At 42.9% G+C, this 25,926-nt stretch overlaps 1 protein-coding gene across 1 annotated transcript in view; it reads left to right on the top strand.

Annotated features, from left to right (window-relative positions):
- The first annotated feature begins 1,153 nt into the window (after positions 1-1,153).
- NEDD9 (neural precursor cell expressed, developmentally down-regulated 9) overlaps positions 1,154-25,926 on the top strand; it is a 37,428-nt gene continuing 12,655 nt past the window's right edge. The window contains exons 1-2 of the mRNA XM_021536526.3: positions 1,154-1,224; positions 16,372-16,812. Coding sequence (XP_021392201.2) covers positions 1,213-1,224; positions 16,372-16,812 — 453 coding nt within the window. The 5' untranslated portion in view covers positions 1,154-1,212. The remainder of the gene's footprint in view (positions 1,225-16,371; positions 16,813-25,926) is intronic.

A 25,926-nucleotide genomic window follows, 5' to 3' on the forward strand; every position in this document is an offset into this window, starting at 1 on the left:
GAACATCTCCAGGCCATTAAAGCATTCTTGGCCTCTGGTGTCTAATCAGCGTTAAAATAGCAACCAGGCAAAGTGAACACTTGGCAGATTGATTTGAGCAGTAGTAGATATCTTCTGAAGACAAGTGAGAATAAAAATAATTGCAAAGACATGAACAAGCAGTGTTCAGCGCCTCCAAGAGCTACATGTGAGAAAAATGCCTGTGGGAGGGATGGACAGAAAAGGTTCACAGAATCACAGCATCAGTTAGGCTGGAAAAGGTCTCTGAGGTCATCAAGTCCAACCCTTGACCAAACACCATGTCAACTAGGCCATGGCACTGAGTGCCATGTCCAGCTGCTTCTTGAACACTTGCAGGGTTGGTGACTCAACCACCTTCCTGGGCAGCGGATTCAAATGGGTTACACACCCTTTGAATTAAGAAATTCTTCCTGTTCAACCTGAACATCTTGAGGCTATGTTCTCTTGTCCTGTTGCTGGCTGCCTGGGAGGAGAGACCCACCAGGGAGGAGAGACCCACCTCATATCAGGTGGTTACAGAGAGTGATCAGGTCCCCCACCAGCCTCTTTTTCTCCAGGCTAAACACCCCCAAGTTCCTCAGTCTCCCTTCACAGGACTTGCACCAGACCCATCACCAGCTCCGTTGCCCTTCTCTGGACCTGCTCCAGCACCTGAAGGTCTTTCAGTGAGAGGCCCAGCAGTGGACACAGGACTTGCGGCGTGGCCTCCCAGTTCCCAATACAAAGGATAACTGCCCTGGTCCTGCTGGCCACACTAGTGCTGACCCAGGCCAGGATACCCTCCTGGGCACACGCTGCCTCCTGTTCAGCCTGTCGACCCGTGCCCCCAGGTCCTTTTCCGCCGGGGAAAAGTAAAGGCGAGCAGCTTCGAAAAGGCAGAAAGGGTTCCGGGGAGGAGAGCCGCCAGCCCTCGCTCTGTGCGGGGCTCTCTCTCCGCGGCCATCGGCGGAGGGAAGTGGCGGAAGGCGCCGCACCCGGTCCCGAACCCGCGTCCCCGCCGCCCCGCTCCGCACCCCCTCCGGCGGCGCCGCCGCGGCCGGAGCGCGTGGGCGGGGCGCCGGGGCGGGGCCGGCCATTGGCTGCGCGGTTGTGGGGGCGGTGCCATGCAAATGAGCGCGCAGGGCTGGCGCGGCGGCGCGCGGCGGGGCGCGCAGAGCGCGTGGGGATGCGGCGGGGCGCGGAGGCGCAGCCATGAAGTACAAGGTGAGCGCGGCGGGGCGCGGAGCCCGCACGGCAGCCCCCGGACGGCCCGGGGCTCCCCTCCGCACCTCCTCAAGGCGAGCCGTGTGCTCACGGGCCGGCCAGGTCTCCCTTCTGCCCTCCGCTGCGCTGTCTCCAGGCGCGGAGCCCCAGGGAAGGTGTCGGCGGGGAGTGGGAAACGAGGGGGCAGCGAAGGGGACGGGCTGCGGGGACCCCCGGGTGCTGTGTCGGTGTTGGCTGTGCGGGGAGAAGGAGCTCCTCTCGCTTTTCCCGCTGGTGCCGGCCCTGAATAACGGGGTGAGCCCGGGATCGCGGGAAAGGTGGGGATGCGGTGCGTGATGGCCAGGCGCGTTTGGGACAGGTACCCCCGATCCTCCCCGGGAGCTCATGCACCTCCTTCCAGGCGCTTGTGGATGACTCCTCATCACGGTGCGGTCTGTTTGATGGATCACAAGCGAGGGGGGAAAAAAAGAACCCTAACATTTTTTTTTAATGGGTAGCCTATGCCCCGTGTTAATTCCTATCATCCCCGCTTATTAAAATCGCTTTTAGCGACCTTTTACCAGAAGGGGTGGCGGTTGGTTGGTTTTTTGGTTTTTTTACTTTTTTCAAAAGACACAAATGTGGAGCCTTTCATCCTAATATTACTCAAAAATGTCTGGGCAAGGTACAGAATTGCCCACGGGGCATTAGATTACTGTACAGACATACCGTAATCTTGTGTGATTGGAAAAAAAGGGGGAGGGAAGGAAAAACTTTCCTTGCCCAGCCAAAAATAACTTCAGTGTCAATAAAAAGGTGATTTTGGAAATGTCACACGCTATATACTTGGAGACTAAGTTACTTTGGAAGTGAAGTCCATCTTGGAACTAAACTTAGGCAGCATGGTCTGAAAGAGTGCTGATGGAGTGGCAGTGTGTGTGAGAAGTACGAGTGATACCCAGGTAAATGTGCACAGGTTTTTATGTTGTTCTGTACGTCTCTGAGCTCAGGCCAAGTTTTCAGGGTCTCTCAAGCCAAACTTTGGGAAAGGTCAGAGTTAAGTTTCCAAAGCAACTGCCAATTTCACCATCTCATGGAAGGACAAGGGGAAAAGAAATTGTGTTAGATGCGGGTTGACAAAGGTAATCCATGGCTTTCACAATTTTGATGTGGAGCTCATGGCTTTCTTTTTTAAATTGTGTCTCAAACAACTGATTGATTTCAAGTCTGAGATAAAATTAATCTCATCTCTTCTATCTACTCCACCTCTGATCAGTCCAGGTAGACTTTACACCTGCCCAGAGAAGCTGTTACTCTGAACTGAAAACATCAGGCACTCGGGAGTAGAAGAACAGTGTTGCTGTTAGTCCAAAGCTCACAGTCTTCTTTCAGGCTGCCCAGGGCCAGGCAACACTTGTATCCCAGTAGCAAAGTAATGGTCCTGCATAGTTATACAGCTTCCTGATTTCTGTATGTAGGCCAGTGGCACTGCAAGAATAGGGACAGATAAGGTGACTCAAAAGGGGGAAGTCTTCCCTGTTCTGTAATGTTTCCTTTGCCCTGTGTTGTGGGAATGAGCATTGTGGATTTGGTTTGTGATTACGTAATTCTAGACAGAGAAGGCTAGATGGAGAAAAGAACAAGCCATTAAAAATAAATAAATAAAAAGAAGATTGAGGGGTTTGGCCTCAAAAGCCTTCTTGCTGGATTATGGTTGTTACTTTCCCTGGGAATTGTGAAGCAGTTACGCTGTTTAACTGGGACAAACATTCTTAGATCTATTTCATATCCCTAGTGTAACACACAAAGAAAACACCTGCACACTTGGTCTTTTTTCTTTCTGTATTTTCTCTCTTTCTTTTATCTTCCTATAGGAAAACATTTTTTTTTTTATTGTACACATGAAATAAAGGAACGTAGAATGCTAATGGGCTGCCTGGGGACATATCATCACTTCAGAGGAGGCTTAGCATCCAGGTGTAGATTTGTCTCTGTTTAACTGCTCCCAGTGTTGTACTGGGGGATGTCACTCCTTACTTTCATTGTGATAGCCCATAAGGCCTCATTTAAAGAAATAAGTGAAATGCTCATTATAGCTTAATTCAGAATTTTAACAGTAGGACAGAACAGGAACTGATTCATGGGTGAGATCCTGAATACATCTCTCCGTCACTCATGACTTTGCTTTCAGTGTGACTAAACCCAAGGTCATTCCTGGTCTAGAAATCCTTTCTGCTACACAATCTATAGAGTTTTTTATTCAGACATCTTCAAAACTTGTTCCTTCCTCTCTTCCTTCATCTAAGCTGCTTTTATTGTCCATTGCATACTTCCGTCAATGTGAATCCTCTGAAAGGGAAAATCCCCGTGGATTTAAGGAAGTTCAGAATTTACGTTACATATTTCTCTACATCACTGTCTAACTTTTGCACACTGTGTGAAATTCAGTGATTCTGTGACTATTTAAAGCAAAGAGAAATTTAACCCCAGGTCAAGTCCTGTTCTCCCGTTCATGTAGCACTTAAATGCCTGAGAACACAGAAGTTATTTTAACTGAGCTATGGAAAGATAGAAATGGTTAAGCATAAGAAATTCTTGTGTTGGTCTTAGTCCTGCTTGTCTAAAAGCTAGTTTCAGAAACTGTAGAAAACTTTCAGAAATTCCTGTAGGGGTGCAGTTGCATGAAGGCAGCACCTCAGTTCTTTAATGACAGTAGCTTGCTTTTGAGCTAAATCCTTATGTACAACAAAGCTACAACCCTTCAAGTTCTCACAGGACTCCATTCCAGTATTCTGTAACCTAAGAGGTAGGATCAGCCTTTTCTGAAACCAAACACAGGCTATGACTCCAAGGATGGAGCAGTTACAGCTACCATGTACACTGTACGTGTACCTTGTACAGTGGGTTACTGTGATGAGGGAAGGATATGGATGGGAGAGGGTATATGGTAGCCAGGGCATATCTGACCACCAATTCCAAGGCTCCTTAGCTCAGGCAATAAAAGTGCAACAGAAGCAAAAGGGGGAAGACATTATCATAAGAAGGCTTTTGTAGCTTGGTGGCTGTTCACATGCAAGACAAAATAAGAGAGGGAAGGAAGAAAAGGGGGCTTGTCTGTTTACTAAAAATTCCAAACAGTGAAAGAGAGGAAAAAAACCCTGCATTCCTTACCTCATTTAAGCCAAAAGGAATGACGTAGATGTAAAGTATGAGGTCTTGATTATCTATTTTTAGATAATTTGTTGGGCAAGGGAGAAACCTAAATAGGGTTTGAAATGCCTGCCATTTGTGCTAAGGCACAGATCTGTAATATATAGACTTGATTACAATGTCTGCATGCCAAGACAAACAAAATAGTGTCCCTGGGAAGAAATACAATATTCCCAACCAGAAGTGCTTGTGAAAAGCTGCTTGTAACCCTGGCAATGAAAGACTTTGAGTGTTGGATCATGTTAAAGGGAAAGAACTGTCTGTACTTTATTAACCAAATACTCTCTGTTTTATTTATTCTTCACTTCTCTTCGTTTCACTTTTTTTTTCAGTATCACAGGGTAATCACAGGGTGGCAATCAAACTCAGAAGTCAATAGGAAATGTAAAGCCTTGTAAAATGTAGTAGGAGAGGAACAAACCGACAAGGGGAAAACCTGTCCAAGTTTGTGCTGTCTTTCTTATTGTCATGAGTTTAGAATGGAAGTTTCATGATTTTTCTCTCATCTGTGCACGTATGGGGTGAGGTGGCTGAGGTCTAGCAGGGTCAGGCCTAAGTCAGGAGCAGCACCAGTGAGATGTAGCCAGGACTGTCCCCTTCACAAAGCTTGGCGGGCCACTGTCATTTTCAGGTTCTGGCCCTCTGTGTGCCCTCCTTCCCCTCCCACACCCCCTCTGTAGATTTATGTTTGTATATTTAATAGAGGTGAGTGCCCCAGTACCCCAGGGTAGTTGAGAAACTCCCACAGTTGTGTCTGCTTGCCCAACCAAAGTCTTGCTTGGACAGCAGAGTGCTTCTAATTTTGTTTTACAGATGGAGCTGCTTGAGGCTTAGGGGTGTTACAGGGCTTATTTCAGAGGAAGAAGAGGAGCCATCACAAAGCATTACAGACAATAGCATGCAGGTTTTTTGTCTGATTTCTAAACTTCTATCTTTTTATGCTAACAGCTGCTTCTGAGTAATGTAGCTGTGAATCTACTGAATCAGAAGCTGGTAGCCTAATCTGTCTCTGTCCAGTAGTTCCTAGTGTTTGATGGGGAAGCAGAACTAACAAATGAACATCCTTCCTTATTGTTTTGATAGTTCTAATTTGGTTTTATTCTAGATAGAGCAAGAGACATTAGATACTTGTCTAGGGGGGCTTTACTCTTGCTTTTAAGGTCCTGCTAGAGGCTGCAGGTTGCATGTTGGACTATTACTTGGCCTAGGGTATCTTAACTCTGCTGATTTCAAACAGTTGCCATACTATCAAAATACCTCTGAGGGGGACCTATCAGATCAGAGAGCAGGAAAACTGCCTAATAGTAGGACTTTATGGAAATATCTTATGCAAAGAAAAAATGAAAGCACATTTCAGAGGTTACTTACTGTCTTAGGCTGCAGAACTCTGCTATTTTGCCTAATATAAGCTAAATGTCAGAGAAGTCTCATGAAGTGTTATTGGGAACTTGTTAAAGTGTTGGAGCACAGTTCCTAAGACTGCAGAAAAACTCATCTTTGGAATCTTACCATCTCAAGCCTATTTACAAGTGGGGTTAGAAGGCTGTATTTGCACTGAAATCTGATTACTGAACACTGAACTCCTGTGTGTCTGAGGAGAAATTTGTATTGCCTGTGCTCCATTATAAGTACCAGAATACTGGCAGCAAGGCCAAGTGCATCTAGTGCATACAGAAAAGTAGAAAACCAGGAGCATAGAGCTTCCTGATTGATAACAGCAATATGACAAAGGTGTTAAGGCATGGGAATGCCTTCTGCATACAATAGATGTGCTTAGGTCACTTAAGGGCCAATGTGAAGTCACTTTTGCCTTGCTTATTTTATTTGGACTAACTTATTGCAGCATTTAAGTACCTAAATCCCATTCATATCAACAGCAATTCGGAACCCACCTGTCTTCCAAGATCCAGAGTTTAATTCCATTTTTAAAGCAACATGAGTACTTAAGAGGAGTATGCACAGTCTCTACCTTGGCTGCAACACTTGTGGAGGACCCTTATCTTTTACTGTTCCCATTTCTGGCCGCACTTGATGGAGACAAGTAGCTGAACTTCTTAGGACATTAAAGTCCACATGCCTCTGTAGGAAACCACTTTCAGTGACATTTGGAATCACAAATGTGTAAGTCGCTTTTGAAGAGGCTTCTTTACATAATAGATGCTCTCTGAGCATCCATGAAAGAAGTGGACATCTTCTGTTAGAGTAGTAGTTTGGCCCCTGAAAGGTGATTTATGCCAAGCCTTCAGCTTGATCAGACACTCATCTGTGTACTATGAAAATAGTATTTATGGCAAGTATTGAGCAATGTTTATTAAGTCAGGCTATTGCTAAGTAAAGCTGCATGTAGAGGTACTTCTGCCTGTAAATAGCTGCAGCTCTCAGCTTCAGTGAAGCTGGGTCACTTTATAGCAGCTCAGAGTGCAGCCTCTGCATATTATTGCCTGATTATCACAGCCTGCTCTTGGCAAGTGCCCGTTTTCTTTTGCCTTTTGGTCTAGACATTACAGTAGTGGAAACTCTCTTAATTTTAAGGAGCTCATTTTTCCACAGCAGATTTGGACGTAGTTTGTGTTTGACATGAAACAGGGCTGCTAAAGCTATAGTTCACACTCCTAGAAACACAAGTGCATAGCATGACAGAAATTGTATATTTTCTTTGTCTATAGGGATGAGGCCAGTTCTCGCCTTTAAATTTTTATGTTGGTTTTGAAAACATTTTCTTCACAGTCAGAGTGAATAAGCCTGCCTGGAAAAGGAAGAGTAATAAGAATGTGTTTACTCTACAGGAATGCATATCAGTACATCACAAGCCCTTTTTTAAGCAGGCCTCATCATTGACATCAATGTTGAAAATTTTAGCAATAGGAATAACGTAAACCATTTGGTAACAACAAATCTTAGAAAATGCTGAAGGAGCCTAGGAGTAAATCTCAGTTCCTCCACTGAATGACCTGCTTAGCTGTAGACAGAGGAAGATACAGACCATTAAAAAAATCAATAATTCTCTTTCTAAAGAAGTTTCTGATCCAAAGGGTTAAGTACAAGACAACCAGAAGTGTGCACTCTGATACAGCTAGCAATAGGTAGCGTCATGATTGCCCTTGTCCTGCAGACTTTACATCCAGTTAAAATACTTAGGTTAATAATCCAACTTTTACTGCTATAGAAGGGCGTATGTACAAGCAGATATTGTCTTTTGTTTTCTGTCTCTCTTTTTATACAACTTTATTTTATTTGCACCCCAGGAACATGATCAAGATCTTACATGATGATGTAATACTGAGATTGAGATGATATAAACTCTGAGATTGAGCAGAGTAACCAGAGCTGCTTAAAACTCACCTATACCTTCACCATCCCTCTTATCCAGGTGTACACTTACCCAGAAAATACCAGCTTGCCAAAATCGAGCTGTTCTGGGAGGCTTGTTGACTTTTGGCCACTGTCCTGTAGAGTGGAGATGGCTCTGACTGGACCTGGCAAACATCAACTGCCAGCCAGGCTTGGCTCCCCTGGAATTCTGATTCACAGGCAAGGTGCTACCTGTCCCACCAGCCTGCTGAGGGCTGGAAGGAACCTGGAAAAAGGAGTTCCTTGTTTTTCTTTAGTTAGCTGGACTCACAGGGCATCCCAAATTGTAGCTGCTATGAGTATCCCAGATGGTGATACTAAATTGACAGAGTAGGATGGCTTTCCCTTCTAATTTTTTTGAGGGACTTGGGTGAAGAAGAGTGTGTCCTAGTTCATCTAGGTTCTAGACTTTAAACAAAAAAAAAAAAATTAAAAATCATACTTTTCAAAGCTGAAGCCATCAAACAAGTAAGTTGGTGGCAATACTGAGGTCCTGTGTCTACATAGCTATGGTTTCTTGACAATCAAGTTGTAATTGTTTCCCCAGAGCCGCAGAAGGAAGAGTTAATTTTGGAAAGAGGGTTTTGGCTGGGTTGGTTTTTTTTTAAGGAAACTTTGTCTGGGAGAAGACTGCTCACAAATGCCAGAAAATGGAAAACTGAGAACTCAAAACACACATTTTGGGATTCTTTCTTTCCCTACTTTTTTTCCTCCCCCCTTCTGCTCTGCTTCTTCAATTCTTTAGCATTTAACATCCGATCTCTTTTCATTAAGTTTTTAATTGCTTGCCTGAGGGAAAGAGGTTAAGTTTTACATCTGCTTTTTGATTCTGATGTACTGTGGTTTAATCACAGTGAGATCATATTTACTCTAAGGGTATTGTTTGCATGCTTGATTTTTTTTTTTTTCTTTTTTCCTCTCCCTGCTGATGTCACAGAAGGCACACAGCCCTCTGATGGATTTGAAAAGACCATTTAAAGTCATGGAACGAGATCACACCCTTCCTTGGGTGGGGGAAAGGAAACCAGTTACGAGGGTGAAACATATACAGAAAGTTTAGTGAGTTAGGTGTGGTGGAATTTCCCAAAATATTAATAGATCTTGAAGGTAAGTCAGGGGATGTGGTTTGTATTCCCAGAAAGAGCAAAGAGAATGCTATTTTGGCGCTCCTGTAAAACCCCAGGAGCTCGGGGGGCAGAGGAATAAGAGGAATACCTGATGACAGCAGCATCAGAAACACCTTATTTAACGTCTAGGATATTATCTTCCTGTGATTACCTTTGTCATGCCTCTCACCCCCTCTAACTGAAGCACAACTGTGCAATTCAATAGACCAAAATTCAGTCGACAGACAAAAGAATATCGTCTGAGCAAACAGAGACAGTGTGGGGTTTTTTTCCTTCTTGCAATGTACAGTTATCATTTTGTTGCTCTCAATAGATATGGAGGCAGAAATCTTTCTTTTCAACTCACTTTTCCATTGGGAAACATCAGGCATGGCAATAAGCTGATGCGCTCTGTGTGGGATAGTGAAATATCTTATTCACACAGGCCAGAGCACCAGTTAGGATCTGTGTTCTAACCTTCATTTTCACATTTTTCCTTCTTTACTTGCCCCCCACACCTGCTTTTCTAGCCTCCTAATTCTTTCTTTCATAGACATGCATCTGGATTCCCTCCCAAGCTGCAGGTTCACTGCTGTGCCTCAGTTTTGCAAACTGCTTTGCCAACTACCTACAAAAAAACCAAAACCAAAAACAAACAGCTACACAAATATGCCCTATTTACTTAAAATTAAGCAGTTGTGGTGCAACAAAAAAGGTTCTCAGACCACAGCACTATCAGTCTCTCACATGTTTATGCCACATTTGAATCCCAGTCTCGGGTGAACCAATGGACCATATCAGTATCTTTGGCAGATTGTGAAGTGCCTGAGCCCTACTTGGTCTGCTCGCTGCTTGCCCACCCTGCTTGATGGAGCACTGTCTGCAAAAACTGGCAGTGAATATTCCAGGGCATGACAGCCATACTGCCTACTTTGGCTTACCCAAGTGGGGTCCTGTAAGGAAGGGGTCTTCCCATTTTTCCTCCTTAACTTTCTGTATAACTTGTCTCACTACCAAAAAAACAGTCCCAGCCAGGGCAGACTCTGAAAATCAGGCCTCTCAGGCAGACAGGCTGGGACAACTTGGTGGAACACTGAAGTAAGGCACTTGCCTCTCTGCCCTGCAGAAAGAAGGTTTTCCACATCTCAGCCTCCAGGCAGCTTGGTCTACTTTAGCATGACTAACAGCCTGTGTTCCAGAGATGCACAGGACCTGAGAGTAAGGATACTTAGGGTGGATGAAGACCTGTCCTCCCTAGGGCTCTTCTGAGTCTGTTGGCTCACAGCTCTCTCATTTGCTGTGAAGCCAGTCTTCCAAATCTGTGCATGGAAAACTGCCTTCATTTCCATCCAGCAGGACTTGGAATTGTTTGGGTGAGCAATGCCTGACCAGAGAAGTATCTTTGCTAAACCAAAACCTTGTGGGTTTTGGTGTTAGAAAGCAAGAGAGTGCCTGAAAAGTAGAACAATGGGCTTTTCCTGAGGAGTGAACTGAAGCATTACCATGGTGAGCATTTGCAGCTGGGCTCCTTATTTTGTCACTAGCTGAGAGCCGAGGGAGCTCAGGGTTGCAGAGCCAGGTGCAGGCTGAGTGCTCGGGGCCTTTCCTCAGCTGCCGTAGCTGTGACACTCTGCTACTGCAGAGGCTCTTTTATGTGTTCTGTGGTAGCACTTCCTGCCTCCTCTGCGTAGCTGTAGACTTCATCTTCAGATAAAGAGGAAAAGCCTGCACACAGCTTGTTGCTGGTCTGCAGTGGATGGGGGCTGTTATGGCCAAGGGGTGCCATTTCACAGTCCATTCCCCATGTCACTGCCCACGGGGACCTGCCCAGGAACATGCCAGTGCAGCTTCGTGTGTATTAGGTGCTGCCTTTGCTGTTCACACTGCCTTCTTCCAGGTTTGAGCAGACCAGCAAAAGACATTTTTCAAAGCTGAATGTCTTATTCATTGACCTCTGTCAACTTCTATTAAGTAGCCTTTGTGGTAGGTTGCTTGTTATAGATAGACCTGTTACCTACTGTGCCTCAAGAGCTGCTTTCCTTGCCAATACAGCACAATGAATGCTTTATTTCAGGGGCAGGGACAGTGAGAAGTAGAAAAGGAGATGGGAGCTGAAAAGAAACGAAGTTAAACTGTCCAATGACTCTTGCACTGAAACCCTTCTGTCAGAAAGCACAGTAGAGCTAAAATTTTCCTCTCTTCTACCAGTCCTGCTTGTAAGCAAACTGTGTATCTCAGAATAAAACTCAATTTTTACAGGGTTTTCAGAACAATCCTTTTATCTCACAGGCAGATCATTACTGTTGGGCCTAATGCAGCCCTGCAAGAGTATGTAAATGCTTAAGCTCACTTTGGACTAGCAGTCATTCGTTTTTAAGAACTCTAAAAAATAGGAATCTGTATTGAAAATATTATGAGGTGGATAATTAAAAGTGATCCAACCAAAATTAAGCTACTGGTTTGTTCACAGACATTGCCCCCACCTTTCCTTCCTTTGTTCCTCCCTTCCTCCTCCCAAGCTAAACATAGGGGAGAAGCTGTTTCTCATTTTAAGAAACAGTCTGCCCAATAATAGAAAAAAATGGTCCCACCCTCCTTCAGTGAAGAGCAGAGCAATTTTCCCAGTCCTGTTTGCACATAAACCCTACACACAGGAAGCAATATTATAAAACAAGACAAAGCCGGACAAAACAATATGCCTCAGCAGCCAAGCACAGAGCAGGGATCAGTATCCTCCTCTTGCAGCTCTGAGGCATGCAGCAGAAATCCTTTGAGCTTATGGTTGGTTGACTCTTTTCCTCAAGTGTCCATTCATTGTGGAGCTGGCTGAGAGGAGTCAAGTCGGCAGCCCTGTGCTGGGAGCTTGGCACCGCACGCTCGGCCCTTAAAGGGAGCATTGTGTTTAATCTCGTAGCATGTAATTCATTACTCCTGCGTTTGCTTCCATGGCTGTGGGCACCTCACACACTCTCGTTACTCACGTCACTGGATGTGTTTACTCTAACAGAAGTGGGAGATGTTTCCACTACTCTCTTTAACTCTTGCCTCTTCCCTCTTCTGCCACTTAGCCTCATCAACAAACACCCTCTTCATCCTCCAGACTATGAATTACAGAATTCTGTCAGTTCTCCTCACTGCAGAGAAGGGCAGCCAAAACAGATCGTGGTCTTCAAAGTATTTTCATGTGTCTTCATCCAGCTGCAGATGTGTCAGCCATCAATTGCAATAGGCTAAGGAGAGGATAGACACCTTTGACAGTTCTGTAATAGACCTCCTTTATGCAGCTGAATTTGGCCTGTAGTTCCTTCAAGATTTGAGAAGAAAAAATAGCTTACAGAGTCTTATTTATTTAGTTTGGGTTCTGCAAGTAGAACAGCTGACAGTTTTCAGAACAGCATCTTTAGCATACTGGGTCATGCATCCCAGGTGCAAAAGAAAGAAAACTCTAAGGTGTGCAGAGAATACAAATTGCACCTTTCCAGCTTTTATCTAATGGACTTCAAATGGCATTAAAGGAAATTTCAGACAGAAGTTTCAAGTCCCAGGTTCACTTTACCTAGAGAGAGCTCAAAAGCTTTACTTTTGTCTCAATCAATGTAGAAAGTTGGGCACTGTAATCTGCATTTAATCTTGAGAGTATCTGTTTCAGTTCCATTTATTTTAGACAATTTCTGACACATGGCATCAGCAAAGTCTGATGAGCCTTTTCCTGCAGTATGTTCCAGTTAAAATCCCCAGGCAGCGGTCTTTAGGGTCAAACTCCCTTTCATTTTGACCTGCTGACAACTGAGATAGCACTTTTTTCAACAGAAGACTGTAAAACTTCCAGTTATCAGTGATTTTGCATAAGATGCTTTCTACTGCACTCATGAGCCCAAGGTTAAGAGGAATTTAAGCTTCTTGAGAACAAATGTGGGGGTTTTTTAGCACTTAGTGATACAGAAAGGTCACTGCTGTGTTTTTGTCTTTTCATATCAGATCTTAGGGCTTACTTGGTGCTGGTTCTCAGACAGTTGAGTGGACAGATCCATGCCTCTTCAGAGCAAGTCCAGTTAATTTCATGTAACTGTCCCTGTTCTCTGAGCTGATGAGACCAATGAGAAGGAGAATTGATATATGGGCTACAATGCCCACAGAATCAAAAACTTATTCAGATTTGTCAAATCTTTGGAGACAAGGCCCAGAGGTGTTGAAAGATGTCTTTGATCAGTAACTTTTGTGTGTGGAAGAGGCTACCATCTTGATCACCACAGCAAGTTAAAGGTACCTCTGTGGTTTCTAAAAGCTTTCTTTCTGTGGTCACAATTGCATTTTTCTCAAGGCTGATTCTGCTGACTCGTGAAAGTGACTGTGACACTGTTTCTGAAGCTCACACTAAGCAATCCTGTGAAGGAAGAATGAAGTCAAGGGAAACACAGAAAGTTTGCTTAGCAGGAGCAGTGCCTTTGCTGCTGCCACCAAGCAACAGGCTTAGTGATTCTGGTCCCAGTGCTCATTTGGAGGAATATTTTTCCTTCTTCACTGCTCCATCAGTGAGCAGTGCTAGTGGCATGGCTCTGGGCTATTTAAAAGGCCTTGGGGAAATGGCTGTGAAAAAAGTGGCAACCAATTAGTATAACTCACATACTGGTGCCTGAGTTAACACCAACAATGAGAATCTGAAGCTGTTTGCAGCAAAGAAGTTCTTGAAGCACATCCAGAATTTGTTAACATGCTGCATGCCAGGTGGTGAGAAGGTCACTGGGACAGAGATAATGAGCAGCTCGAAAAAAAAAAAAATTCACATGGGAATTTTTATCTGCTCTAATTCTACCACCATTTCAGCTTTGTTCTGAGAATTTCTTTGCTGTAGAAGCTAATCAAGCTTTTCAAATACCTTTAAACACCAAAGTAGAGAAGAATACGCATTTATCATTGATTTATCCTGCTTGGTTAGTGCCTCCCCCACCCAGCTGTAATCTTCCTCCTTTAAACAACTCCTCTGTGAAAGTCTTCTTGAAGTTGCACAGGCTCTGGTCCCATTAGTAGATTTCCCCTGTGAAAGACATGCTAGAAAGAAATGTGGAAAGATAAAGAGATTGACTTGAATATTCAGATTAGGCAGGGGCTTTTGTTTTCTGAGCTTCAGACTCTGCTAAGCAGCCTGGTTGTCGCAGCAAGAGCATAGAGGTAGTGCTCAGGAAGAGACCACTGGTTTTGACCATGCTTAAATAATAGTTTTACAGTCCTGCCAAGGCATACACAAAAATTGTGCCCTGCTTTATCTGTATTCAGATATCTTAGTGTTGTTGACTGGTGAGCTGAGTAGGCGTACATCAGAGGGCATGGTGAGCCCCAGTGCTGCTGTTTACATGGGAGTTCAAAATGGCAATCCTGCTTTTCCAAGCCAAAGCTTAATTTATACCAACCTCACTAATGATGCTAATGAAAGGTAAAGCCAGTGTTCCTCATACATTTGAAAGCTGATCTCCCATTCAGAAAAGAGGAAACTGATCTCGTGCACCCCATTTCAACACTGCATGTCTTGGGAAATGCAAGTTCGCCTACCTTTTATGTGGTATCTGAACTTAACCCCCTTCCATCCACCAGTCAGCCCTGCACACAACCTGCTACACTGAGCAAGGTCAAACTAAAGTCTCTGTCTCAAGGAAGCACAGGAATGATGGGAAAACATCAGTGTGTCAACAGGGAAAGATATGACAAGTGAGGGATGATAAAAAAAATGTTCTGATATGTCCAAGGAGGAGGATAAATATGACAGATAGAAACACTAAACTGTACTTGACGCTTATTCCTTTGACATAGGAAAGATAAATCTTTAAGGCAGCTGCATATCCTTTTTGGTGGATTAGCACCATTTCAGTTTGTATGCTGCATCTACTGCATCCAAATATTTCAACTTGAACACTTCAGATGCAGGGCTCTGTATATTTTTTCAAGTGCTTACAATCAGATTATAACCATCTCTGCTGACCAGCATTGCTGAAAATCAGGCAGTCATGGAGCAATTGTTTCCAGTATGTCTGGAAATATCACCAGAGCCAAGAAATTAAATCTTCATGGCCTTTTTGAGGGGTCCAAGAATGTTAGTGCAGACAGCCTGCCTACTTTCCATTGAATACCTTGGCCGGTTACTCAGAACTGGATGTGCCATAGAGGCCTGCAAAGAAAGAGGAAAGGGAGGTAGTTCCATCTGCAAGAGGAGATGGTACTTGCTAGTAACACATCACAGCCAATAATCTTAAATCAACTCCAAGCTGGCTTAAAACTTCATAGCAGAAGTACTGCTGGGAATAGAACCCCAGCAGGATGGAAGTCAGGGCAAGCTGCAAAGCCTGCCTGAAACACTGGGCAAATGCTTAGGGGTAGAGTTGTGTGAAGTTCATTGTTAATGGTACTGCTCCACTTGACATAATAAAGCAAAATGTATCTAAGAGTGCTTAAACTATGTTGACACAAGTCAAAGACACTCCTTGGCTACCCTAAGACTCCTCTTCAGTCACACACAGAGGCTCTTTATGGTGCTGGTTGATACCTACATTCTTACATTCTTTGAGATGGGCACTGCTTTCCTCATGGCATGGGCATGACCCCACTTGGGGTCACTGCGCACATTATTTTTTAGAATTATATTTTTATCTTGAAGGTCTTTCTACAGAAGGTGGACCTCAGAAGAACCATGTTCTTTGAAGTTGTTTTGGAGGGTTTTTTGGGTTTTTTTTGTGGTGGTGGTTTTGAGGCAGCAGGGGAGGAAGGGTTTTATCTGTTAAGCTCCTGCTATGCTATGCTTTGCCCCTGAAGAAGTTTGCATAGAGTGAGAAGGTACAAAGCTACATGCAAAGACGAGCATCATAGCTCAAAACCTGTAACATTTTGTCAACTCGTATTTTAGATAGTTTTTCTTACTAAGAGATCCATCATTACTAAGTCAACTGCAGGTGTCAGCTAAAAAAAGCCAGGCCACTGTCTTTACACTAATGGGATCTGCACCTCTGTGGAAAGTCTTTTGGGACCCCAGAAATGTAAACCTGTTTGGGAAAAACTACTCTGGATTACTCACTCCTTCTGAGTCTTGTTCAGGTTTATTTTTAATGGCTGCTAGCTGGCTGTAGCAATACACAGAGCATGTTTGTAGGGAAATCAGTGTCAAGAGATGACGGTATAAGCCCCTCATTCACAGGAAGAGCACCTCAGTGCCAGGAGCAGAACTCTTCTAACATTCTGTCTATTCAGGTGACTAGGCCATATAAACAGCTTCTAACCGACCCACTGTTGCTGAAAAATTTCACACTAGAAGCGTTGCTAATGTATAAGCCTCTTAACTTTCCCAACTTGGGACAGGGGAATTCTGTGCTGTATGATTTTCCATGTTCTTCTGATTTCCTGCCCACTTGTTTTTCAAATTCAGTTCTTATTTCCTATAACTTAGAATGTGCTTGAATATATAGAAAACTTCTGGCTTGTTTGTTGACTTGCTATTCTTGCTTTTGTTTCTCCACAGAATCTTATGGCAAGAGCCCTGTACGACAACGTCCCCGAGTGTGCAGAAGAGTTGGCCTTCCGCAAGGGAGACATCCTGACGGTGATAGAACAGAACACCGAGGGGCTGGAAGGATGGTGGCTCTGCTCCTTACACGGCCGGCAAGGCATCGTCCCCGGCAACCGGGTGAAACTCCTCATAGGTCCCGTGGTACAGGACAGTCCTCCTGGCCAGGACATGCCCAGCTCAGGATTGATGAATCAGCCCTTCAACCACCAAAAGATCTACCAAGTGCCAAGCTCGCATGCCTCGGCGCGGGACCCTGTCTACCAAGTGCCGCCTTCCCACCAGAATCAGGGAATTTACCAGATACCCACTGGTCATGGTCTGCTGGGACAAGACATTTACCAGGTGCCACCCTCCATGCAGAGGTGTATTGATGGTCCAGCTGTGGCTAACAAGGTGTGTGCATTTGCTTTTCCTTCATAGCTCCAGAGCAGTTCACGTGTCCTGAGAGAAGTGTGTGATTCTGGTTCCCCCCAGGCTGAAGCACATTTGGCCTGTGGCACTCTCACATTATATGTTCCAAAGAGCTGCTGCAGCAAGATGAACTCTCCCAGTTATTAATGAACAGTTCCATCATTTGCACAAGTAATTTTTGTTTAATTAAAAATTATATACTGTCTTGCTGGAGCAGTCCCAGTGGGTCTAAACTACAAAGAGGAATCAATGATTGATGTGACAAGGGCCATACTTGTAAGAGTGAGGAAACAAGAGGGTGATGATAATGAGGGATGTTTTAATACTAAACCTAAACCTTTTAAGAGTGCATTTAATATTTATCTAAATTTTTTGGTTAAAAGTGAGAACTGCAGCAGCTCCATGATGTAGCCATTACTGCATTATTGCATCATGTGGGTCCTCCCTTATTGCTGCTGTTCTTCTTAAGTTCTCCCCATCTTCTGCCACTCCCTCATTTTACGTTCACAGGATACCTGCCAGGTACCCTGGTGTCTGAAAAGGACTAACAAAGGAAGTATTGGAGAGCCAAAAAGACATTCTTTCAATCCCTCCATTCCCAGTTCAACAGCTCCAGATATCAGCATCCTCCTTACCTTTAGAGCTTAAAGCAAAGCATTAATATCCATTTTATGAGCAGATGATGGCTCTCCGGGAAGTTGTTTACTGGTTTAAACTCTCACCTAATTGAGTTTGGCAAGGTTGTCTGTTGTGTGGTTTTCCCCCACATCACCCACAAGTCAGCCTTTTTCATATCAGGCCTTTGGAAGACATCGTCTAATGTTTTTATTTCCTTGTTATAATTTCATTTTCCTTGATAAGAATAAATTGAGTTTTTGCCTTCTGAGCAAGAGAGGAAGATCTGTGAAACCATTCCAAGTCAATTTATAAAGAGGTTTGCTTACTCAGCTTCCACAGTTATGCTTTATAGGCTATGCAGGAAGATTATACAAGAAAATTGCACTTGCAGCACAGAGATAGGAGCTTTGTTGGAGCAATTAGATGAGTTTTCTTGATAACTCCCATGTATTTTCTCTCATTTTCTTCTTTCCGTTTAGACTACATACACTGAAATCTTTTCCAGGATATTCTTTGCTTATCCACAGTGGATACCCTCCAGGGTAGGCAGTCAGCACCTGGTAAATAGTCTGTTGGGCCAGCACAGAAGAGATCTCATTTTAGGGTATGGCTGTAGGAAAAATTTTACAGCTCTGTTCAGAGATGCCTCAGCTATCCAGCTTGAGCACAGGAGATGCACCATACGGCAGATCTGCACTAAGGTCTCTAGGAAAGCCCCAGGAATTAGTTTGGAATGAGCACTGTGTGCCTTCATTTTAGTATCTGACTTGCCTAAATACTAGTAGGATAGTTTACTTAGCATAATGAATGTGTGTTTCTACTCCATACAGAAAGAATTTTCCCACTGATTAGAGGTGTCTTCTCCCTCCTTCCACCCTCTCCAGCTCCAGTGAAAATAACAGGACATTCTGCATAAACTTGTTGGCTTCTAGGACTGTGTTAGAACCCTTGAAATATTGAGAGACTGAAATCTTTGTTTTAGTCTAAGTGCAAAGTTCTTGTTGAGATACAAAAATCAGAAGCTGTGAAGCACCTGTTTTCTTCAAATTTATGCTTAGAAATTTTTCCAGCAACCTTGATTATGATTTTTTCTGAATTTAAGTCACCTTTAGCAAGTTATCTGTTTGTCAGAGTTGTGATTTGTTTTCATTTAATTCCTTGCAGCCCATGAAAGGCCAGCTTTGCTGCTCACTGTAAAATAACTAAACACACACGTTTATAAAGCACTTTATCCTCAATCAAAGTAAATGCCAACCTGCTTAGCCCTAGCCAATATTTGCTTATTGCTTTAGTCCTGACTCTAAATTTATTTAGCCCAAGAGTTCTTAGTCTCAGTATTCGTTGTGTTGTATTAGTGGCTGGCAAGACTCATGGCAGCATCCTAGTTTGACCAGAGGTACATATGTCTCTTGCTCCTTGGAATTGCTCAGTTCTACACAGAAAGGAGCCCATTGGGATTGAAACCATGGCATGCAAGAGACAAGTTACTAGTGAAGGAGGTGTCTGAAATAAAACTACTACATTCTGTATCATCCTGATCTTGCTAAGCTGCTTTTTTACAGCTACAAGTCTCTGCTAATGCCTTTGTGAAAGAAAAGCCTAATTAAAAGGAAGCACTTTAGCACTTGTCTTCTTTGTATGAGGAAGCAGTCTGCCCTCCAAATCCTCCTCCTCTAGGGATCAGTAAAAACAATCCTTAATATTAAGAAAAACTGGGAATTTTGACAGTTTGAATTGGGGCCTCTTTGTTTTGTCTTCCAAAATGAGTAATATCTTTTCTCAGACTTGTGACACCTGCTTCAAAGGCTTAAACGAGCCTCTCTGCATCCTTCCATCAGCAGAACCAGCTGGTCAGCAAGCTGTGGATTTTGGTAGCTATAAGGATGTTGAAGGGTTTTGCTGCAAGATCTTGCTGTATGCAAGTCTTCTCCCTTCCCATAGCAGGAGCAAGAGAAGAAAACTGTGGCCCCTGGGCACCAGTCTAAGCGGGACCAGCAGCAGTTTTTGTGCTATCACTTTCTACACGTGTCTGCTTGCTTCCCTTGTGCAAATGTGTGGCTTGGCTGCCATACAGGTTCTGCAGGCAGGGCTTAGGAGCTGCTGTCAGGCAGGAATTGTCTAGCCTCGAGCAGCATAAATCAACAGCAGGCATGTTATTAAGCTGTGCTGAGGTAACGCATCTCCTAAGCCAGCAAGGCAAAGCCAGTCAAAAAGGAGTCCTGAGGCAGGTGATTACAGTGATTGATTGATTCTGGCCAAACTGGTTGCTGACAACAGAGGTGTATTGGCTCCCTCCATCAAATAAAAATAGCTCCTTCTAGAAATCACTCTACCAGTGACAGAGATAAGGAGGGGTGGTTTAAAATTAGCCTTGGTTAGCCCCAGGCTTTTGCAGCTCTGCAAGTTCAGTCACAAAACGGTTCCGCCCCAAAGTGTGGAGAGCATCTGAGGAGCATAAAGAGGTGGAAGCTGTGTCTTAGAATATATTCCCTCTTTCTGTGCTCTACCTTGGAACTTATTCTCTTTTGCTGCAGTCAGCAAAAAAAAAAAAGAACTATCAGACAAATCTGACATTCAGGAAACCTGGATTTTATCCTTGTCACAGAATTCTGCATGGTCTTGAGTGTTGCTTTTGCATCTCAGCTGCAAAATATGTGGGTTAATTATGAAGGAACTCATTCTGTACAGACTGCTTTGAGAGCATCCTTTGGGAAAGGTGCCGACAAAGCACAAAGATTCTTTTGCATCTGTGATTAATCATTAGTTCACACCTAAGCTGTGAGTAGGGAAAGCTATACATGAAAAAAAATAGTCACTATCATAATTTAAACACTCATTTTCTGGCTCAGTGTTTCCCCTGGCTGATTTGTTGTGCTGTCCCTGCCATCCTGAAAATAGCATTGGCCAAAAAAATTAAGGGAATTATTTCCTTGTTGGAAAACAACTTTCTGTAGGAACCAGTAGCTGTCAGGAGAACTGTTGGTCAAGGAAACTCTGCACCAAACAGATTGAGACTGATGTTTGACCAGGGAAGAGACCGGACTGTGGGAGTTACCAGCCCTGAACTACAGGTCCCACAAGGCACGGACCAACTCAGACAAATACAGATAATTGCCAGCTTGGAACAAATCACCTTTTTTGTTTGTTGGTCTGTTTGAACTGGAATGCTGCGGTTCAGGAAACACTCAGATTTATCCACCTTTTATAAGTGGATAGAGCGGAATAGGGAAGGAACTCATCTTCATCCCGGCCTATTTCCAAGTATAAACATGTCCTTGACAAATCCAGGGTTTCACACCCCACCATCCTACTATCTCTGCCTGTATCAAGAGGTCACTGCTTTCAGCAGGAGATTTGGGTAAACCATGGCTATGGGAACGGACCTTGTTCCCTGGGTTTTATTTATGTTAAGAGTCATGCTGGTTCAATGCACGAGAAAGTAGAAACGCCACCCCACAAGCAGCACCACCCTGACAATTCTGGCATAGACTTCAGTAGCAGGAGCCAGTTAGCCACATTATGACATTTTTTCTTCCAATTACACAAGTACTGTCCTAGCTGGGAAGAAACAAATGGCTCCTTATAATAGTTCCAGAAATAAGCCTGCCTTGACATTATTGTCTTCTTTTCCCTGCCTATTTTCACATTTACAAAATAAGAAGAGAAAGACATTAAGCACAGTAAAGAGTTGTGTGGCAGATTATTTTAGAAAGAATGGGATCATATCTAGTGTTGTTAAAATGTATTTACATACCAAGATAATGTCCCCATTTACCCTCAGTCCTGAAATACCATAGTTTTCTGTGATGGGGTTTCCATAAATGGCCCCAACAGTGATCTTATAGTCCCTCTTCTCTTCTGCTTTCACATTACAAACTCTACTTTGGGGATTTGTATCCCTCGTAACAAAATATTGCTTCTGTGTTAAAGTGCTGAGCACACAGGAAGTTTGCTGAGTGCAGCGGGAATGGTAACACATACCTCAACACTCAGAGCTGGCTTTCACAAAGTGTCCTCTAAAGGATGAAAATACCCCAAGTTAAATGCAAGCTCAGTGGTTAAAACAGCACACAGCTGTTTTCTTAGGCTCGGGAGTTTCCCTTGTAACTTTCCATGTGACCTTAATAGGAGAACAACCATTTTTCTGATAAAAAGTCAGTGCAGTTAATCCCTCATCCACAAGGCAGAGTAAGCAGTAGTTAGTCTCTGATGTGATTTGTAGAGAAGTATTTAAAGAAAAAGACTGCATTTTACTGGGCTGAGCAAATATATGAGCTCAACATTACTCCCTGTTCCTCCCTGAGCACAGGGCTCTTTTTCATCAGTTCTATTTGTAGACCAGAGGCATGCATTTTTTCCCCCCGGAGTACCAGAAAAAAAGGCCAGTCCTGCAATCTCATCCAATAACCAAGGTCTCCAGGGACAGAAATCTCTATGCACAAAAGCAGGATCAAACCTTTGCTAAAAATAGTAAAACAATAGCAATAGCAATAATAAAAGAAAAATTAAAGCTTATGGATTCTTTCTTAGTGGTTAGAAACCTAACTGAACCTTTGGTTATGTCTGAAACAAAACACCAAATTCAGGTAATCTAAGTTGCCCTCCAAGTACTAAAAGCTAAGAACAGCAGCAGAGCATTTATAAAAAAAAAAATCCACATGAGTGGAAAACTGATTATTCAGAAAGTGAATCTCATCATGAGGAGGAAGTGTGGTTTCTGGAGGTAGGAAATGGGGAGATGAAGACAGGTTGCTGGCCATCAGAAAATACAGTTCTAGTGAATCTAAAGTCTTGGCAGGCATTCTATGATTTTTAAATGTTTTTATTTGGAAGATGACTAATTGGCATCAGAATATCATCATTCCCTATGTTTGCATGAAACATTTCAATTTTTCTTTTTTATATAGCAGAGGCAGTATTGCAGGGTTTGGTTTTTTTTTTGTTTGTTTTTTAACATGAATCTAAATTAATCTTTCTCCCCAAACAGACTGTTAAAATGGGAGCAAAGTGAAATTAAGGTAGTTAAGTTCCTAGGAGACAGGAACCTTCCATAAGCCAGTCTATCCCTAATCCTTAAAAGACAGTAATAGAGTCCCACTGGGTCTTACGATCACAACTTTTGCATATGCACAATCAGTCATGACTGAGGTTTGGTATAATTATTACACAGATGCAAAAAAAACTATTAAGGACAGAGTTTATATCTGCCTAAAAGGTGTCTTTGCCTTCCATAAACTTGCCAAAGTAAGCTGTGCTAATCTAAACACCACTTACTAGAAGCACTTCTCTGTACAGCTGCCATGAGATACCCATACAGAAATGGTGCCAATACAGATTGTGAGCCAGAGAACCTCTACAAATGAAATCAAATCAAATCAAATCAGGCTTCTTCCTCATGGAAGGTTTTATTTGCCTCTCTCTCTCAGAGCAGCATCGTTCCCAACTTAATTGATTTAGGGGCAGTTCCATTGTTTCTGCCCAAGTGTACCTCTGGGAACACTCAGAGGAATTGAAACTCTCTGGCAGTGCTTTGTCTCAACCATTTTTTTGCCCACTGGGAAATGCCGATTCACAAAAAGTTAAATTGTTGACAGGGAAGGATCTGTTCTGGGAAATGTCTTAAAGGAAGGGAAACAAGAAGTCATAGAAATACCCTGTTACAACAATTCCCAAATGAAGCTTCTTCCCCCAGTCTAGAAATTCAATATAAGAGGAAAAAAATAACAGAAAAAAAAAATATTAAATACCTCAAAAGAATTAAAATTATTTATATGAACTGAACCAAACTGGTTTTTGTTTGTGAGCCTTTAGGATTTCGTGTCATTCACAAGATATTCTCTGCCCTACCTGTCTTAACACCTTATCCTTTTTCTTTCTTTCCTCTCCTCTGCCCAACTTGCTCTAAACTTGGGCTTCTGTCTTTGAAAAGAGACAGTCATAGTATTACCAGCACAGAAAACAAACACTGGTTTGCAGTTGGTTCTTCATGTGACAACCTTATTGAAGTGGGGAGACTAGACAGGCTGGGATGGCCAAAGTAAGATCCTCTTCTTTATCATGGACAGGAGACCCAAATGCTGAGGTGCTGAGTTTTGCCACATACTTTTCATTTATTGGAACTGCAGCTCAGACTTAATCACAGTTTTCCAAAGAATGCTTTAGCAGACACACAGACTTCTCTACTAAAACTTATCACACAATAATTGGAGAGAGGATTCTTTCTCTGTAAGACCCATCCACAGACATTACTTCAGGGTTCATCACCACAGTATTTCAGAGCTCATCACCTCTTCTATCACCAGTCCCATCACATATCAGCTTTTTAGCTCTGGTGGCCAATACATGCAAAAATGATGATGTCTCTGTCTGCCTAAATATGAGTAATTGTCATGGAGATGACATGACACTGGTAAAACTCTTACCAAGGATGTTGGACCACTGTCTTCTTCACACTCCTCTTTAAAGTGCTGATAATTTAATAGCAATTGTATGATTTGCTCATCTCGTTCTCTTCCTCTCCACTCAAAAATGGGACATTCTCAGAAGTGTTGATTTGACTGTCTTTAATTACATTTTGTAAGCAAGAATGACTCTTACCAGAATCTTGGAAATACCCTTTCCCAGTCAGCCTTGCAATTCAAGGCCAGCCAGTGCCAAGCCTGTTCCACTGAAGCAAGCAGAAAAGTTGCTCATAACACAACTGGCAGCAAGCCCTAGAGCTGATGTGAGAGAGAGCAGGATTATGTCACGAAAACATCATAAAATAAATTAAAAAAAAATACCCAGTCAAATCTTGCCAGTGACAATGCTGTTGAGATTTTTTTTTTGTGCTTTGTACAGCTCATTTGGTAAGATCTGGAGATACAGACCTTTTTATCTGCATTTAGTTTGTAATCATGAACATCAGTGAGAAAAAATTCAACACTATCATTAAAGGCTACAGCTAATGCAAATTCAGCACTATTCCACCACACTTCATAGAGCCCTGTCATTTTATACTAATCAGAGCTTAGAATGTTTATGTAGCTCCAAGATTTTTTTTTTTAATTGTTTGGAAAGACTATAAATCTGCATTTCAGTTTTAGGAAAAAAACAGAACTTAAAAATAGTGTAATGACCCTGCTTTTGTGTACTGATTAATGGAAGAAGTAATACCAGAAGTTAAAAAATCAGGATTAGGCTAGTTGCAAAGCAGTTGGTTATACCCTTTTCACCAGCAGTGAGGGCTTAAATCCAGGCCAGCTTGGGATGTCACATTTTTTTATCTTAAATTTGTTTCACAGTTTGTCCTCTATATCTTCAAGACTTGTATAAGTCTTGTTGAAATAATATAACCTCAAAATTGTAACACCCATTTTCCTTACATGCTATTGTTTACATGTTTTTTTAAGACTGGGCATCTACTGGTGAGGCACTTCATAGGCCTCACCAGTAGAAAACATTTAAAAGTTTGTGTTTAAATTCCTGAACCTAATAATTTTTAACACACCATGAATAAGGGACATCTGGACTTGCTTTAGGTTTTGAGAGCATTAACAGCAGAATCTTCATAGGTGTAGGTCTTGGACAGCAAATGGAGATAGTGTAGGAGAAAATAAGCAGGTTTTTTAAAGATAAAAGCAGCATCAAGAGGTAAATCAGTTGTGCGTCGGGGCAGTATTTGTCATGTGTTCTTGTCTTCACACATCTGAGTATTCTAAGAAATCTCAGTGGCGAACACCCCCTCAACAACAAGCAGCAGTGTCACGATGCGCCTTGGGGCCGCACTTCTTTTTGCCGCATGCTACAGCTGATAACTCGCTCAGCCCAGAAAATCAATACAGTAATTTCTGGCAATTTCCTCTTGCCTAGCAGAGACATTTGGGCCTTAGCCTAGGAACAACTCATAGCTGAACTACAAGTCCAGTGCATCAGAAGAAATGCCTCTACAGACTTCCTCCCCAATCTTCCAAGCTTGTGAGACTTGATCAAAGCTCTCCAACAACTCAGTCTTGGCAGAAAATACTACACCAGAACATTTTATAGTGGCCCAATGTTCATACATTATTTGGATTAAAATAAAGTGCTATGAGTTCCTAATCTTAAAACCTGTAGCAATTTACAAACCCAAACATTGGTAAGAGTATCCCTAGCACATGTGAAACTCCAACCTTTACTCCTTGGCAGCAGGGAAATACAATGTCGTTGTATACAGCAAATAAGTAAGTAAAAACATGATTGCTTGTTTTTTTCAGAGCAGGCAACAGAAAGTGATATATAGGTATTACTGTCAAGAAATTTATTATCAGTCACTGGAAATCCTGATGCAGCTTGCAGAAAACATGAGTGGAAACACTGTGTGCTTGCTATGAAAATGACAGTTTTAGCCAGCTAGCAAGGTTCTTTCAAATACCTAAATTACCTGTGTGTTTTTCAACCCAACCTTTCTGCAGTTCAGCTTAGCCACTGAAACTTCACCAAGGGAAAAAAATGTAAAAC

This window comes from Lonchura striata, chromosome 1 (assembly GCF_046129695.1).
Source record: "Lonchura striata isolate bLonStr1 chromosome 1, bLonStr1.mat, whole genome shotgun sequence".
Classification (NCBI taxonomy): Eukaryota; Metazoa; Chordata; class Aves; order Passeriformes; family Estrildidae; genus Lonchura; species Lonchura striata.